This window comes from Carettochelys insculpta, chromosome 7 (assembly GCF_033958435.1).
Source record: "Carettochelys insculpta isolate YL-2023 chromosome 7, ASM3395843v1, whole genome shotgun sequence".
Lineage (NCBI taxonomy): Eukaryota > Metazoa > Chordata > Testudines > Carettochelyidae > Carettochelys > Carettochelys insculpta.
In genome coordinates, this window is record NC_134143.1 from 32,925,836 (window position 1) to 32,944,602 (window position 18,767).

At 45.2% G+C, this 18,767-nt stretch overlaps 1 protein-coding gene across 2 annotated transcripts in view; it reads right to left on the reverse strand.

The window, feature by feature from the left end:
• The window catches only part of SGPL1 (sphingosine-1-phosphate lyase 1), a 54,252-nt gene that overhangs the window by 21,699 nt on the left and 13,786 nt on the right, over positions 1-18,767 (reverse strand). Inside the window, exons 2-5 of one of the 2 annotated variants that reach the window (XM_075000264.1) lie at positions 16,406-16,529; positions 8,626-8,791; positions 5,327-5,394; positions 2,673-2,820 (exon numbers count right to left, since the gene is read on the reverse strand). In XM_075000264.1, the coding sequence (XP_074856365.1) occupies positions 2,673-2,820; positions 5,327-5,394; positions 8,626-8,764 (355 nt within the window). In that variant the 5' untranslated portion in view covers positions 8,765-8,791; positions 16,406-16,529. The remainder of the gene's footprint in view (positions 1-2,672; positions 2,821-5,326; positions 5,395-8,625; positions 8,792-16,405; positions 16,530-18,767) is intronic. The other variant, XM_075000263.1, reaches the window with a different exon arrangement.

The following is an 18,767-nucleotide window of genomic DNA, read 5'->3' on the forward strand; positions in this document are numbered from 1 at the left end:
CTCCCTCCTGAATAGCTTTTGGAGAAAGGAGCAGTGAACAATAAACAAAAGCAAAACCTGTAGAGGGAAGGGGTGGGGCTGGAGAAGAGAAACACCTTTGAGGGAGTCTGGGAGAAAAAAGCATTTTGAAAACAGAAAAAATTAGCTTGATGGAAAACAGACACAGAAAAAGGGGACACAGCAAACTCCAGAAGAATTGTGCAGCAGAAGAAAATGGTAAGACTGGGTTTTCCTATATGCAATATTGTTTATTTCACTTTTAGCAACGGCCAAACTATTTCAAGAAAGTCCCAGTTCCAGAAAACATTACCCACTCCTGCCGACCAGTGTCTTTTGGAAGCTGTAAAACGCCCTAGGTCTTTTCGTTAGAATGTGACATGTAAGTTAACTGGAGCAGAGGTTTCAGACTAGAAAAGCAACTCAGCAGTGAAGTTTCAGAGACTGTCTACGTGGAGCCAAGCCAAGGAAACACAATGGCACATCCAAACTACAAACACTGACTGTTTACAGGGAATTTCAGATTTATCTCAGTGTGTTTCATACTTTGCTCTGCAACAAACAATCATGCTACTGGCAAAAGCCTAGTAGTGGGGATAGTTGCTCTGTAGCACATTCAGACTTGACTCCAAAATATCTTCCAAGTTACAGGCGTCAGCCAGGGGAAACGATCTTGCTTTTCTGGGCAAAGAGTTAATGTGGGACCCAAGTTCTCTCTAAGATATGTGGCCTACAGCTTCCTATTAATCCCTACACTGGCTATTAAGCCCCATACGGGAGCTCAAGGATGCAGCAGGGAAAAATGCCTCTCCCTAAGCCCTGAAGAGCTGCAGCTGGAGGAGAGGGGCCCACCCCTGCCAGTCCCAGCAGAGAGTAGCCATGATCAAGACAGCTCTGTGCTCGGTTTGGCAGGGAAGTGACCAGCACCAGGTTCCAACTCCTAGGCACGGGGCCATGAGATTCTGCCACTGTCCAGTTTCAAGCCAATGGAAGCTCAGGGGGCAGTGCTGGCAGGCAAGAGTGGCGTATGGTAGAGAATCATCCCTTTTCAGATGATGTAACCAGCAGGAACCAGACCTGCTAGTTACATCCAGGATGCAATGTGATGCTCCAGTTCAGGCAAGAGGCCTTAGCACTGCTGAGCAGCAGCTGTTCACATAAGCTCAACTTCCCCCTCCCCACCTCCCACACACACCTCACAAGCTAGAGGTATCTCCAGCCCTACCCCAAAGCCCAGCCCTTGGTCCAGAGTTGTACCACCTCCTGTACCCCACCCCAGAGTCCCTCTCACATCCCTGATCCTTTATCCCCAGGCCCACCCCAAAGCCCTCATCCTCACCTGCATCCCAACTCCCTGCCTCAATCCACAGACCTCTCCAGCATCCAAATCTGAGCCCCACCTGCCAGCCTAGAGCCACCTCCTGCCCCACTCCAAAGCCCATGCCACCCGCTGGAGGCCTCACCCTCTCCCACACAACAAATACCTGCACCGGCCTGGAGCCCCTCCTATAACCAGGGTCCCTATTTAGAGCCAAATACCCATTTAGAGCCTTCACCCCAACCCTGACAAACTTACTGTGTGTGGAATGACTTTGGTTATGGAATATGTCACTTCCATATTGGTGCCCATAACCAAAGTCATTCCACACACAGATGGACAATAAATTAGCAAGATCACAGGTCGAGGCACTGCACCAGCTTAAAAGAAGAGACCTCACTAACTGCTGCTATTGAGAGAGTTTTTCCTCCACTGCGTGGTCACTGATTTGCTACACAAGGGCTGCTCATGAGAGCTGGACTGGTGCCACCAACTGATTACCCTTCAGACTGGAGGTGGAAGAGAAGAGAAAAGAAGTGCATGGATACATCTGTTTTGGAAAAAGGATCCCAAGATGAGCAGCAGTCAAATTTGCACAACCCCACCTCAGACAACCAGACTGTCCTTGCATCATTACTGTGACAGACTGGTCAGTGAAACAGAATAAAAACTTCCCAGATACCTTTGTAAACATTCCCCTCAAAGAAAGTCCCTGCTATATGTCTCATGCCCTTATGACAAAATGGAACAAAACTGTTTTTCTATTACCTCTGGCATTGCAACACAAGCTACCCGAGTTATTTTTTGTGGGATGCCCGAGTATTAGTTATTAAAACTGGAATTAATTAGAAATATGAGTATTGGTATTAGTCATTTACAGGACAGCATCAATTAACAGTTGATGAATCCCAAGAAATCTATTTCACAAAACAATCTACAGCAGCCACCAGAGTTCATTTTGCCTTTAGGGGTGAGTGAGCATGCAGCACAATTCTAGCACTAGGCCTATGAAGCAGACCTGCGTACATAGGCACCATCTGTATAGGTGCTCTCAGGCTGGAGCAGCCCCAAAAAAACCCAGCTCCCCCAAGATCAGCTGCTCCCCTTCCTTTCCCGCACTCCTGCCCATCATGGATCCACTGTTCAATAGCATAAAGGAGGCACGGGTGGGGACGTAAGGAGAGAAGGCAGGGCACGGCTGGAGGACAGAAAAGGCAAGGGGGGTGTGCTTGGGTGAAAGGGTGGAGTGAGAATGGAGCTGGAAGCAGAGCAAGGATTGAGCATACTCAGCAATTCAGAAAAAAAAGGGAGGGAGGGGAAGGGGCTTTCTAAACCTAGTATGAGTTCATTGTCGTACCTACAGAGCTGTATTCTTTCATCTTCTCAAGTATTACAGGTTGACTCAGACCTACTGCTGGCAATGCTTTGATATAACCCTTTCCATCATTCAGGAAAGACAAACCAGAGGCTACATCATCCAAGGTCTTGTTAATCTGCTTCTGTATCTAAAAAGAAAATGAAATACACACATTTTGTGTTACACAGAACGTTCAGTGCTAATTACTGGAACAGTGAGCTCAATGCTGAACTGTTTTAGCTTCTTAAAGGGATACTGTCAAATACTGTGCATGTTAATTCATCCTTTAATGCTTATTTGCAACCTTGCAAACAATTTTGTTTGTCAAATGTAGCAAAGCCAGATACGCGGCTCAACCCACCCCAAGCCTTTTTATGGTGTCCAAGAACAGGACAATGTAATAAACTGATTTGATACCAGTCACAGTTCAAGATGGATCACCTTTTGGACCATATGGCTTCAGAAATCAGATACACTTTAGAAATACAGAAAAAATGTCAATGTTGCACAACAGACACACACGATAGAACATACAGATAAGATTATGATACTTGCACTTCTCCCCCAGTGTACAGTTTGAAGGACCAGATTTGCCATCAAAGCAGCACAGATCTCTCTCTCACAAGCACTAAGGTAACGAACCAGTACCAGAGACTTTTGAACCTCGGAATGCCTGGGAGCCCATTCTTTTTGTAAGCAACATGACAGGCTTATGTGTCAGACTCTACTGATCAGTGGAGAGCTAGACAAATGAGATACTGATTTGTTCCTTTCTAAATGGCCAACATCTAAGCAGCACTATGCTGAAAATATGGATCACGTAAAAATAAGGAACGGTTGTAGGGAGTCCCTAACTGCTTTGTATGTCTTTTGCCAATACACAAAGAACAGACATAAGTGGAACACAATGTGAAGTTATGAATTCATCTGACACAGCTCACTGGGTATATGACAAAGAGGTCAAAGGATGGCAGAATGCCTTGGTCAGGACATCAGCATGAACACATCAGCTTCTTTAAAAAGCAGAGACCTGTAGCTTATCAAAGCTGAAGAAGAGCTTTTAAATCTAGTCCAGGAATAATTCTAAGGGAAGATCTGAGAGAAAAAGCATTCCTTATCATGCTAAACTAGTTGTTTTCATCCAGTGGTTCCCCAGACCCCTGGAGGTTTTCAGACTGCAGTTAAAGATATTCAAAGGGCTCCACCCCTTCATTAATTTTTTTAGGGTTCTGCAAATGAAAATAGGTTGAAAACCACTGTTCTAATCCTTTCATCTGTTACATCCAAAGACAGCTTAAGACAAACCTATCCCCTGAATCCTTCATTTTCTGAGTTATGTGGGGGTTGCATTCTTGTAACCCCCATGTAACTCAAATTTTCACACAATTCAAGGGGAGACAGGAACCAGGCTCCCAGCTCCCCCGGGCTTGCAGGGCTGGTCAGTTTCCTGGTTCCCAGAGTGGCGGGAAGCTGTCATCATCGGATCGATGGACTACCTATAAAAAGAGTGGTGGGAAGCTGGGAACCAGGGGGCAGCCTGGCTTCCATCTCCCTGCCGCTTGCATGTGCTGGTCAGTTTCCCAGGTCCTGCAAGTGACAGGGAGATGGGAACCAGTCTGCTGCTCAGTTCCCAGCTCCCCGCTGCTTAGGGGACTGAGGAAACTCAGGAGTGGTTTCCTGCTCCTGTCAGGGGAGGCAGTCACGTTAACCTGAGGCGCATAACTTGGTTGTGTGTATCTTGAAGGTTTACTGTAGTCTATTGTGACAGAAGTCCTCATGGCAGACACTCTTGCATGGCATCAAACACAATCCAGTAAAAGCTCAGTTATCTGGCATTCCAATAACCAACACATTTGGTTAACCAGCTCACCCAGCTGGGGCTGCTAGCCATCATGGAGTCAGAGTCACAGCCGGGGCCAGCTGCCATGGGACCAGCTGCCCACTGCTCAGCCAGGGGGCGTGGAGTTAGTAGCCAGGACATTTTATTATCCAGCATCCCTTTTTTCCCAGGGATGCTGGATAATAAAGTTTTTATGTACTATCATTTATCAAATACATCTTAAAGACATTATATTCCTGCTAAATGCAATTAAAAGGAATGCCAGAAATACTGCTGAATCTTGTAGTGTACAGATTTACGTTTCAGTTAAAGAGAGGACTCCATCGTATTTCTTGTTTTAATTACTACATAGCTTCTGTTCGCTGAAGTGTAAAGTCTAAGCCATCCTAACACAGGTATGAGAGTTCTAAATCACTCCAAGACAAAGGGAATAAACTCTTCCTTAGTGCAAGGTTCAGTTACTGTATTTCTGCAGACCAGGAACTAAATGAGGATGACAAAAGCACAATGGAAAGTTAGCTCAGAGAAATAACCCAGAGAAAACTCTATAGAGATGAGGCTTCTTCCAGAAAGTCTAATAATAAATATAAAGGAGCTGGGAAAATTTGGGATTACTGGTAATAAAAATGTCACCTTCCTTTTCTGGAAGGCAGTACTGCTATAGAGAGATAAACTTGGACTGCAAGCTCTTTGAGGGAGAGACTGAATATCTGCCCAGCACGTAACAAAAAGTTCTCCTCGGTGTTATTGCAATACAAATAGGACAGACAGAAAGAGCTGGCTGAATGCAAAGGAAAACTGTTCAGCTACTTACCATGGCACCAACAAACGGCAGTTTCCTTAGAGCTTTAAAGAACTGTTTTTTACTTCGTGATGTTAAACCTGAGATAAAAATAAAAATCAAAACTGAACAACTTGCTCTGTCCTAATAAACCAAAAATTTCCTACAGCATTGCTGATATATAGCAAGAACTCTTGGCTAAATGAGATAATGAAGAGGGGACTGATGTGCAGAGATTTAATACACTAGAGAATGAAATTCAAATTTGCAGTAGTAGGTATTTGTCTAACTGTGTGTGTGTTTCTTAGGCATTATGAACAGGAAAGCTGCAAGAGGAATACCAGAGGTGAAATTATGGATCTAATAAAGTTCGAGTTAATGTGAGTTTCCCTCTCAACTTCAGTGGAACCATAATTTTACCTCAGGTGTCCATCATGTCAAGTGAGACTGGAGAAGAACCACCATGAATAGTATGGGCCTGCAAACAGCTCTTTGTAGCGCTCTAACTACTGGGAGAGGGTAACGGGGGCGAAACTCATTTTTAGAACCCCTGTTTAGAAGGGGAAGTACTAGATGGTTCCTGGAAGTACTTTTCCATCTCATGTAGAGAATATTACTGACAAACAAATGAACTTTGCAACTAAAAGAAGAAGGTGTATTATCAAATAGTCACAGCAAGTGACCACGTACCAGGAGAGTACTGGACAAGTGTTCTGCTAAACCTCGGTCTTCTTTTTTGCATGGACGGAGTCAGCTGCTTTGTGCCACATATATCATCTTTTAAATCTGGATTATGTAGAAATCTCCTTAAAATCCAGATTTTGCTTCTGAATTTTGCTTGAGAAACAAGGATAGGATTAGCTATCCAGAATATGTTTGGGTGAAATAGTCCTTCAACAGCTATCAGATTTAATGCAGCAAGGAGGGATCCCATAACTCCTTTAGCCACAAAAAAATGTCTATACCTTACACCAGAGGAATCTAGGACACTACTTTTTAGATAAACACTAGCAGCTATATACAACATTTTCCATGAAGAAATATCTGAAACCACTTTAACATCTTACTCCAGAGACTTTGAAATCTCTCTCTTTGATACTAGTATGACTCCTTCATGTCTTTGCTTCTCTTCTTGATACCATCTAACTTGCTACCTTGACACAGGAGACCACAAATTCATCTAACTTTACTAACGGTGGGCTTTGCAGTAAATACTTAACAGCTTGGACTTTGGGAAGAATTTTTGTGTTATATACAATGTTGTTGATGATCTACTTTTGGAGTAGGGGGTAGAGGAGTTCTGTGCGTGTAAGTTTCTTCAATTATCATTTTATATGCGCATAACATTCAGGTTATTTAATTCAGTATTTCATAATATTACGATAGTACTTACAAAATAAAGCATACAACAATCCCTTGATTTACATGGAGGTTGTGGTGTGGGCAACCTCTGCATAAATCGAATTTCGAGTAAATTGGGGGGGAGTTAGGGAAGCAGGCAGCTGGGGGAAGTGGGGGGGGGCAGCCACACGGCCCCTGGCTTCTCCCAGCTGGGGGTCACACAGCTCTTTGCCCAGCAGTTTCTGAGAAACTGTACCACAAGCAGCTGTGTGCCCACCGGCCTCCCCAGCTGGGAAAGCTGGTGGGCACAGACAGCTGATTGCAGCACCGGTTCTCCCAGTTGTGCAGCAAGCCTCCATCTGCATATGCCCAGCTCCCCAGCTGGGAGAACCTGCGCTGCAAACAGCTGTCTGTCAGCGACAGCAGCCTGACTCACGGCTGTCACCACTGACAGGAAACCGCTCCTGTCAAGGGCAGCAGCCATGAGTCAGGCTGCCATCCCTGACAGGAGTGGTTCTTCCCCACTCCCGTCAGGGACTGAAGCCTGACAGGAGCAGTTTGCCCGCTACCATCAGGGACAATGGCCTGACTCACTGCTGCCACTCCTGTCAGGGGCAGCAGTCACGTAAACCTGAGACATGTGCATCTTGATTGTGCATACCAGGAGGGTTTACCGTATTAAAAATCAATTCAGGTAGGAGTACTCTGCTAGCTTGAAATTCAAGGCCAAGGCATCTTTTGTTAATTCTTGGAAAATATTTTAGCTATTCAAACATGAATAGTAGATGGGCTGCATCAGTGGTCCTCCTTCACCTCAATGGACCATGGCTGAATTCCACTTGTCACCCTGCCTCCCCTGCCCCAAGCCGCCAAGAGCCCCACACTACCCACACCTCCCCCTTCCCTCCCACCACTTTTGGGGGAGCTGGGAATTGCCTGATTCCTGCTCTGTCCCTGCTCCTCTCTGTTTCTGACTTCTGATCAACAGTGACACCAACAAATGAGTGTTTAACCAGAAGTTCAATGGAGGAGAGAAGAAGGGCAACTTTTTTGTCTCACACGGGGATACTCTAAGGCTACGTCTACACGTGCACCCAACTTCGAAATAGCTTATTTCGATGTTGCGACATCGAAATAGGCTATTTCGATGAATAACGTCTACACGTCCTCCAGGGCTGGCAACGTCGATGTTCAACTTCGACGTTGCTCAGCCCAACATCGAAATAGGCACAGCGAGGGAACGTCTACACGCCAAAGTAGCACACATCGAAATAAGGGAGCCAGGCACAGCTGCAGACAGGGTCACGGGGCGGACTCAACAGCAAGTCGCTCCCTTAAAGGGCCCCTCCCAGACACACTTTCATTAAACAGTGCAAGATACACAGAGCCAACAACTAGTTGCAGACCCTGTATATGCAGCACGGACCCCCAGCTGCAGCAGCAGCAGCCAGAAGCCCTGGGCTAAGGGCTGCTGCCCACGGTGACCACAGAGCCCCGCAAGGGCTGGAGAGAGAGTATCTCTCAACCCCCCAGCTGATGGCCGCCATGGAGGACCCCGCTATTTCGATGTTGCGGGACGCGGATCGTCTACACGTCCCTACTTCGATGTTGAACGTCGAAGTAGGGCGCTATTCCCATCCGCTCATGGGGTTAGCGACTTCGACGTCTCGCCGCCTAACGTCGATTTCAACTTCGAAATAGCGCCCAACACGTGTAGACGTGACGGGTGCTATTTCGAAGTTACTGCCGCTACTTCGAAGTAGCGTGCACGTGTAGACGCAGCCTAAACGGCCTTCTAACATTTTATACTTTAATACTAATTGTTTAGCTACTAAAAGTTTGCCAAGTCTTGACTTTAAATATAATAATCAGATATTTTACTGGTTCATTCCAGAAGCCTGTTTATAATGTATAAACAGAAAAATATTTCTGAGAAACCACCCAGCCCCCCACAAAACCCCAACTCCAGAGATACGCGCCAAGGTACTCACTCTCTGTTTGGAAGAGGATACCATGCAGCCACACCACCACCAGAGTAGAAGCAAACGTCAAGACAATCAGTTGCCAAGGCTCAATCTCAGCACAATGTCCATTCACAATGCTCCTGGCTTTTTCTAAATACATCAGCATGATGTCCTTATAGGGAACAAAAATATCCTGGAAAAAAAGGAATCAAAACACCACGTTATAAAAGGTAAGCCCACCCTACACCTCTTCAAATCACTATGAATAAGGGAACTGAAAAAGTCACGCCTAAAACAGACCATAAACTGCCTCCCGGGTGGATTGTGCTCCTACTGAAAAGATAATGTTCACTATGGCTGCAAGAATGTTACCAACTCTCATAGTTTTACCATGAATCACAAGATAATTATTCCTTTCCTTAAAGCCCCAGCTCCGGGAGTCAAGGACATTAAGAACGAAGGCTGCAACCATCATTTAAGAAACAGGAAGCTTCTAGCCCTCTGGCTGCGAAGCAAGATTCAAAATGTGACCCCAGTGCACTCTAAGAATCCAAAATAAAGCAAATAAAAATACCACTAAACCTATTAATTTTAAATAATCTCATGACTGTTGGACATTTGGAGTTAGTGGTAGTGCTACATACTTCCCAGAACAAGGATAGGCCATCACTTGTCACCAATTGTGTGCCTGACTAGCATAGGAGAAGCAAGCACTAGAGTATATAGTTTGTTAAACCTTAAAAAAACCAAAAACCAAGGCAATCATTCTGAAGCACCCTCTTCAACAGACATTTTGAGTGGGTCTAATCCTGCGAATAGTAAAATTCCATTTGAGCACTTCCAATGACTTCAACATTTGAACTACTGGTGTATAAAGGGCCATGCTTCTTCTGAGGTATTATCTGCAGATCTTAATATTGGACCCAATAGCAGTTCAAATAAAACACACCTGCTCATCCAAACAGAGCCAATAGTCTTGTGGTTATGGGTACTCACCTGGGACATGGAGGGACCCATATTCAAGTATATAGTTTGGTACCAGGCTACCGACTACTCTGCACTAGGTGGGGGTGGTACTCTCTTTTATTATTATTTGCAAAAGTCTCTCTATCATTCCAATACTTAACAGAAAAATTTCTGAAACCTCAAAAATTTTCATGGGAAAGGAAACTATTTTCCACTCTGCTCTAATTGAAAGATCCCCATTACTTGCCCTGTCTTCTTCTTCGTTTATGTATAATTATCACACACTGGAAACCTGTGCAGCACATGCCATACAAAAATGCTTAAACTCAAAACAAAACCATAGCATCTCAACAAAAGAATACCCCGAAGCTACCTGATGGAATGTACGGCTGCACATGTACTTTCCAGCATGGGCTGGAAAGAATGTATTGTTGAATGTTTTCTATTTGCTTTAGAAGAGCCGCAAACAATACAAGAAGTGGAAGTAACATTTGCCTGACCAAGAACAAATCATAGACATATCAAGCGTCTCTTCAGGGAAACAAAGATGGCAGCTTAAATCAACAGGGCCTACAGCCACCATGGGCCCTGGGGCAAGAAGGGAGGGCAGCTCATCTCTGCACCACAGAAGGTGTAGCAGCCAAGGGCTATGTATATATTTACTGGGCCCCTCCTCACGGCCCCATGGAGCAGGGGAACAACGCTACCACAGCACTTCAAAGGGACCTGGAACCCTGGCCACCATCACCCCCAAAGTAGAAGAAGCCGCAAATCCAGGCCCCTTTGAAACATGGGCCCTGGGCAACTGGCCCTTTCCCACACACACGCCCCAGCTCCATTGGAGAGCCTGCTTAAATCATTAGTGATACAGGTTAGAAGGACTGCCATTGATCTCTTAGAACTTAGTCACGTTTTATGCTATCCAAGTCCCCATAAAGTTTGTACTTCACTTAAAGTTAAAACAACATGCCTTCTAATCTCATCTTCAGTGCAAGGCATAAATCATTAATTTTTACTTTGCTGATACTGCCTTCTTGGAAATCTGAACATCCACTCCCCTTCAGGGACTTTTAACAGAAAAGAAACAAACACAGATGCTTTTGGTTTATTGCCCGGTAGCTTATTCATGGAAATTACCCAGGTGTGGAACACCATTAACAGGAGACAGTGCACTACTTTCTTGATGACCATTTTAAATTCTTAGCCAAAAGAATGCAGAAATTAAGTGAGGTTTCAGAACCAAGGACGCTGGCTAAGTGAATACAGTAAAATCAAATTGTACAGAGTGGGATCTAAACAGAATGTTCTGCTTGGCTGACATCAAGCCTTGCATTTCCACACACAATTTATTTCTCAGAAAACAAAGCAATTTAAGATAAGGGCAGACTGGAGCCAGTAACTACATAAACCTTTTTTGAAAACCTACAGATTACTTTAATGGCTACAATGAAAACCAAGAGAACCAGCCGGTTAAGCCTACAGTGGGAGGGACAATTTCTGGTGGCAAGTTTGCCTCCTACTTAGAACAAGATTTTCAAAATGGACGCCTGAAGTGACTCCTAATTCTATATTTTGGCACCAACATTAATCGGCATAGAGTAAACTCTTTCATATCCAGTAACCTGGACCGGGAGGTTGTGGGATACTCAAATATTCTGGATAACAGAAGTATACCTAGCAATGTGTAACACTAAAAAAAACCAAGATTAGATATTAAGAAACAAACAAAATGTATGCACAGTACTTTACTTTCCAACAGCAGTATTGTACACCAAACTTTTACTGTATTTACAGTATATACTGTATATTGTACACAAAATTTGCTGTATTTATTTGTATTTACTTTCACTATACTAAAATATAACTAAAGTGTGCTCATGGTTAAAATGCCAGTTATTTGAGAGTACTGGAATGATAGAATGCTGGATATGAAAAGGTTTACTGTAATTATCAAAAGCACTGAACATCTAGCTCTCAGCTGCCTAATCCTTCCCCCCACCCCCAAAATATACACACATTTCACTCGGTGCTATAAGTTAACTTAAAGATCTACTTAAAGCTGTAGTGTGGACATGCCCTAAGCATTAATGAGGTACTATACCAATGGCTTACTGTCACCAGTGACAGGATGGCTACAGGCATAGACACAAGTGTTACAAAGCCTCTGATCCACTCTATCATAGTCAAGTCCAAGCTCTGTCCCAAAGTTCACACTTGTTTAAGCCTACAGCCACACTACCATGGAACGTTGACCCGCTCAGGATTGATCTTCTGTGGTTCTGTTTCATGCATACATGGAACAGCGCTTTCTGGGGTGAAAGTTGACCCCAGAACTCCTCACGAGTGGCAAGGATTAAGGAGGTTGACCGGAGAAATACTCCCAGTGACGTTCTTCCACGTAGACAGACGTAGCAGGTGATCACAAAGTTGATTTTAGCTACGCAATTGGCATAGCTAAAATTGAGGATCAGTGGTGGATTGCTATGTCTAGCATAGACGCACCCTTAATCTCAACCTCCTTCAAATCATTATAAAGCAATTACATGTGGTACTTTCCTGCAAAAATTCCACTGTGTAGTTACAATACAGTATTTCCAGAGCTACACTTCCAGTTCTACTTTTATCAACTACAGATCGATGCTCTTAACTCTAACACACCCAAGATTCTCTTCCATTTCTACAGTTAGTGGTCCATGATTAAAGTGCTGTAGCAAGGATACAGGGAGAGAGGACTTCCCCTACTCCTCAATTATTTTCTTTTGGTTTAGTACTTTTAAAAAATGACTTCAGGAAGGAAATGCTAATTGAGTCAGCTGAACTGGAAGAAGAGACTAAAAACCCAGGATGGGGAGGGAGAGATATGAGTACAGTAACGGCTTGCTTAGCAAAACAAAAAAAAAAGCAGTAAAGTAGCACTTTAAAGACTAACAAAATAATTTATTATGTGAGCTTTCATGGGATAGAACCCCTTCTTCAGGCCATAGCCATTAGAGCTACGCACCTGAAAAACACCACTTTAAGCAGAGAGATATTAAGTGAATCCAATTTCCCCATAAGAATTTATGTAAATGGGGAAGGGGATGTTAGGTTACAGGGAAATTTTTTTCAGCAGATGAACAGCAGTATACACACACTCTGTATATGTCAAACGATTTAATGCTGCACAATAGCAATGACTGTGAACCTTGATTGAGGTGGTGGAGTATTCCCCACGCCTTGCCACTAAATGATGACCTAGCACTCGGCTGGGCTGAGCCCTAATGGTTAATGTGTTGTTGAAGTAGCTTCACACTCTAGAGGCAGCATTGACTGAGGTGGGGGAGGGGGAACAACATTTCCCTGCAGAGACTGAATGCACACTATCCTGCTGGAGTGCAACTCTCTCTCCTGCAGGACAGTGCATAACGGCTGCAGCACGTCATGCGTGCAAGAGAGTCATGCATTGCCCTTTTAAGTATGTGACCGCACTGCAAGTACCCTGCCCTCCTAAGTAGACCAGAAAGTCCAGACACATGATATCCTCCTTTGCAGAGGTGATGTACCGACTCTATGGGTTATTGGGGGGAAAGGAGGGACACCCTGTTATTAGCACCCCCTCTTCCTCTCCCCGTCCCTGAACAGCAAGCTGGAGTTCTCCTGGGAGCAGCTCCAAGGCAGAGGGCAGGAGAAGCAGGGTGGTGGTGGTGAGGTGAGCTGAACTGCAGCTGCCCAGGTGCATATCTTAGGGCATGGCTTCCCAAACTGGGGGGTGTGCCCCCCTGGAGAGGGCATGCATAAATTCTGGAGGGAGGCGAGGTGACCCAGCCCCCCACCCCATCATTCCCCTAACCCAAGAAAGAGCCGGTCCTTTCACGTGGGCAATCCTGCGCAGCCGCGATAAAAAGTAGGCAGCCGGTGGAGTTCCACATGCAGCTAGCTGCCTCCTGCAAAGGTGAGTGAGTGTGAGTTGGGAGGGAGAGTGGGAGGAGGAGGATGATGGAGTTAGATAGGGGGGACTAGGGGTGCCTGGCTCAGGGGAGGAGGAAGGGGTAAGAGCAGGTGGCTGTTGGAGCCTGGCTTTGGGGGAGGGGAAGGGTCAGGCAGCTGGCCCCAGCAGCGCAGGGCTCGGGTGGCTCAGGCTGGTGGGCAGGCAGCTGACCTCAGCAGCTCAGCTTGGTCTGCCGGCCCACAAGGCTCAGGCAGTTAGCCCCAGCAGCGCAGGGCTCAGGCAGCTGGCAGGCAGGCGAGTGGCTGGCTGGCCCCGGTAGCACAGGACTTGGTTGGCTGAGGCGGGTGGCTCTGGCAGCGCAGGGCTCGGGCAGGCGGGTGGCTGGCTGGCGCGGGTAGCTCTGGTGGCTGGCACGGGGCTCAAGCAGCTGGAGCTGCACCAGGTATCCACAAGAAAAACTATTTGTGTTTATTTTTAATTTTAAATATTTTTATATCAAGTTTTTGTGTTTATTTTAAATTACAAGTTGCTTTTTTTGTTAAAGGGGGGGTTGGCTGATGGTAAAGAAGAGGTGGGGGGGTGTGAGGGTTTCTCAAAAATCAAAAGGGGGGCATGACGCCAAAAAGTTTGGGAACCCGCCTTAGGGCTTGGCTACACCGAGGGATTTCTTTCCCCCCTGAAAAACCCATTTTTCCCATTCCCTCCTCCACCCCCAAACCGTTCACACAGCCAAGCAGGTTAATTCGAGATGAGGGTTTTTCCCTCAAAATAATTACTCCAGCTCTGTGAATGACTTTTGCCAACCCCATAGACCTTTCAAGGTTGAAAAGGCATGTGTATGAACAAAGCACAGCTGTTATCGGCTCATATGAAGGGTTCTTTTGTAATGATGTGGCTGTGAACTGTGGTTGCAAATGAGTATGGGAGGGGTAGCCATGTTAGTCTGGATCTGTAACAGCAATGAAGGGTCCTGTGGCATCTTATAGACTAACAGGAAAGTTTTTAGCATGAGCTTTCGTGAGCACAGACTCACTTCATCAGATGCTGGTCTTGGAAATCTGCAGGGCCAGGTATAAATAAGCCAGAGTAAGGGTCGGGGTAACAAGGTTAGCTCGGTCAGCAAGGGTGAGGCTTACTACCAGCAGTTGATCTGGAGGTGTGAACACCAAGGGAGGGGAAGCTGCTTCTGTATTTAGCCAGCCATTCACAGTCTTTGTTTGAGCCACAGCTGAGGGTGTCGAATTTGCAGATGAATTGTAGCTCAGAAATTTCTCTTTGGAGTCTGGTCCTGGAATTTTTTTGCTGTGGGATAGCTACTTTTAAGTCTGCTACTGTGTGGCCTGGGAGATTGAAGTGCTCTCCTATGGGTTTTTGTATATTGCCATTTCTGAGATCTGATTTGTGTGCGTTTATTCTTTTACGTAGAGACTGTCCAGTTTGTCCGATGTATATAGCAGAGGGGCATTGCTGGCACATGATGGCATAAATTATATTGGTAGATGTGCAGCTGAATGAACCCACGATGGCGTGGCTGATCTGGTTAGATCCTGTAATGGTGTTGCTGGTGTAGATATGTGGGCAGAGCTGGCAAAGAGGTTTGTTGCATGGATGGGTCCCTGAGTTAGAGTGACTGTGGTGCGGTGTATAGTTGCTGGTTAGGATTTGCTTCAGGCTAGCAGGTTGTCTGTGGGCAAGGACTGGTCTGCCTCCCAAGGCCTGTGAAAGTGGGGGATCATTGTCCAGGATGGGTTGTAAATCCCTGATGATATGCTGTAGAGGTTTTAGCTGAGGACTGTAGGTGATGGCTAGTGGTGTTCTGTTGGTTTCTCTACCCCTCCGACAGAGACAAACACCTACAGGATCTCTACCAAGCGTTCTTGAAACTGCAATACCCACCTGAGGAAGTGAAAAAACAGATCAACAGAGCCAGACGTGTACCACGAAGCCTCTTACTACAGGACAAGCCCAAGAGAGAAACCAACAGAACACCACTAGCCATCACCTACAGTCCTCAGCTAAAACCTCTACAGCGCATCATCAGGGATTTACAACCCATCCTGGACAACGATCCCCCACTTTCACAGGCCTGGGGAGGCAGACCAGTCCTTGCCCACAGACAACCTGCCAACCTGAAGCAAATCCTAACCAGCAACTATACACCGCACCACAGTCACTCTAACTCAGGGACCCATCCATGCAACAAACCTCGTTGCCAGCTCTGCCCACATATCTACACCAGCAACACCATTACAGGACCTAACCAGATCAGCCACACAGTCGTGGGTTCATTCAGCTGCACATCTACCAATATAATTTATGCCATCATGTGCCAGCAATGCCCCTCTGCTATATACATCGGACAAACTGGACAGTCTCTATGTAAAAGAATAAACGCACACAAATCAGATCTCAGAAATGGCAATATACAAAAACCCGTAGGACAGCACTTCAATCTCCCAGGCCACACAGTAGCAGACTTAAAAGTAGCTATCCTACAGCAAAGAAATTTCAGGACCAGACTCCAAAGAGAAATTTCTGAGCTACAATTCATCTGCAAATTCGATGCCCTCAGCTCTATCTTAAACAAAGACTGCGAATGGCTGGCTAAATACAGAAGCAGCTTCCCCTCCCTTGGTGTTCACACCTCCAGATCAACTGCTGGTAGTAAGCCTCACCCTTGCTGACTGAGCTAACCTTGTTATCCCCGCCCTTACTCTGGCTTATTTATACCTGGCCCTGCAGATTTCCAAGACCAGCATCTGATGAAGTGAGTCTGTGCTCACGAAAGCTCATGCTTAAAACTTTCCTGTTAGTCTATAAGGTGCCACAGGACCCTTCGTTGCTGTTGCAAATGAAAACGCTCTGTTTCACAATGATGTGGCTGCATGGATGCAATGTTCCAACATTACTTACTTTGGCAAACCTTCACTGTAGACATAACCTTACAGGGAACTCAGGGGAGCTGATGGAGATGGGGTGTTGCCAGTCTGTCCAGGTTCTCAAGCCCCACAAGGACAGGCTGCTTTTCCAGAAAATCCTGCAATTAGTGGCAACCAAACGCTGTTATAAGAAGCATTATACAACTTTAAAGGAGCATGGGCTCTAATAGATCAGTAATGTAACAAGGAAACAATGTTAACTGGGACAATGTTATAATTCAAGCGTTATTTATTAATTCTGAGCTTCTCAGCTGATAAAGTAAGTGTTCACCATTTTTAACAACTCAATTAATATTGGACTTTCTGGCTCAAAAGTAAATTTGACTGCATCTCTAATTTTAGAGTTTAATGGGATAAAATTAAAAATAGTTTTAATGAGAAAGAGTCCACACTAATTCATTCCAATTGGCACTGGACTGTTTGTAAGTCAGTGTAGCGATATTGTTTTCAAGCTTACCGTAATTCTACACCCTGTTTCCTAACAACAAAGCTAGACAAATACCTTGATCTCCACAGCTCATTTACCCTGCAACACTGAAAGAGTCCCACATATTTCCCACTTTCTTCTAAGCAGAGCAACATCAAGCAAACAGGTTTGCACAGTTCCTGGACAAGGATTCTGTGTGTTTTCCTTTCTGGCGTTTATTCAATAGCTAGGGTTTAAGATTTTGTCAGAGTTATTTTTACTACAAGCCACAGACAGGTTGTGGGCAATAGATAAAAATTCAATGCTCCTGACCTGTCTGTGACACTACTAAAAATAACTGGGGATGGAGGAGGAATGACAACTGGAGTCCCATGGGGATGGTGGAGAAAGACTGATGGCCTGAGCCCCACCACCCTCAGCCACAGGGGTAGCAGGAAAGCATGCATGACCTCTGCCAAAGCCACTGGGCAAGGTGAAAAAAAAAAGCATGCACAGTTCCAGCCCTGACTCCAACAGCTGAAAGCTGATGACAAAGAAGTCACAAATGTCTGATAAAGTCATGGAATCCATGACCTCCGTGACTAAACTGTATCCTTGGCAACAAGTCAAGTTCTACGCTCATAGTTCAGACACAACAGTACCATTTGCTATTTTCAGAATGTACTGATTAAATCCTGCGAACCACAGTCCTCTGCCTGAATCCAAGAGATAATCCCCTCCACTGTAATCTCCTTCACAGACAGGTATTTATTTTATTGCAGCTTCTTCCTTCAGCAACACAGGACAATAAAACTGCTGACTATACATACAAAAAGGGAATGTATTTCTAGCTTTACAGAATTCAGCCAAGCCAGCTCAGTGGCCTGGACAGAATTTAAATCAACCTTTACAGAACTACGAACCTTGTGGAAAAAAACAAACCCCTTCTACCGTGGTGCACATTTTGGGAGCAAAACGAGAGGAGGTGAGTCACCTTTTGACACTCAATGCCTTAAAACTTCAAGTTTTTAAGTCACTCAGAGCTCATGAGCACAAGGATAAACTTATGCTTCTAACTGACTGAATCAGTCCCCTAAATGAGAAATTCACCAGATCTTCCCAGAGTACTATGTTAAGAGTGATTCAAATATTCAAACAACCATTCAATTATTTACATCTTTAGTATTTGCGAGATTTCTATTTTTATTGATGTAAAAAAATTCCACAGTCTAGGCAACTGAAGCGCTTTTATCAGTAAAGATTGGGAAGATATCCTGATGCACCTACTTTTTAAAGTCCATTAATTCATTGGTTTGTTTTCAGATATAGCAGTCCTGGAATCACAAACACATTAATATTAAACAACTGTTACCATCTTCCACCTGCAAAGAAATGACTCCCAGGCAGCACAGTGCAAGTCCATCAAAAGGAAAATCAGAATTCTGAGCCAAAGTTAACCAGAATGAACACTGAGCCAAGAAAGTACTTTCCTGACAATGAAGCTTAAAACTTTAGCAGGTCTCTGCACAGCAAATTAAGGGACCACAAAACAAGTGACAGCAGTCGCCAGCATTAAATTCACTCGTAGTACTGGTTCTCAAATTGCCTGCTGCCCCTTGCAAGTGGGCTGTGGACTCATGGTTCCCTCCTCCTCTTCCTGCAGTGGGGAGTCCACATGGGCATTCCAGCCTCACACGCCCACCCTGCACGGTTGGAGTTCCAGTGCAAACTTCTTGCTGGGGGAAGAGGAGGAAGAAAGACCCAATCCTCACCCAATCCGGCTCATGCAGGATACAAGCAGCTCCTCATGCTGCTGCTCTCCATCCCCCAGCTGGGGGAACAGCAGCACACCATACATTGCCTGCAGGCTCTCCCCACTGCTCCACTGGCCATACCACCAGAATCACAGCCAACAGGATCAACAAGAGGC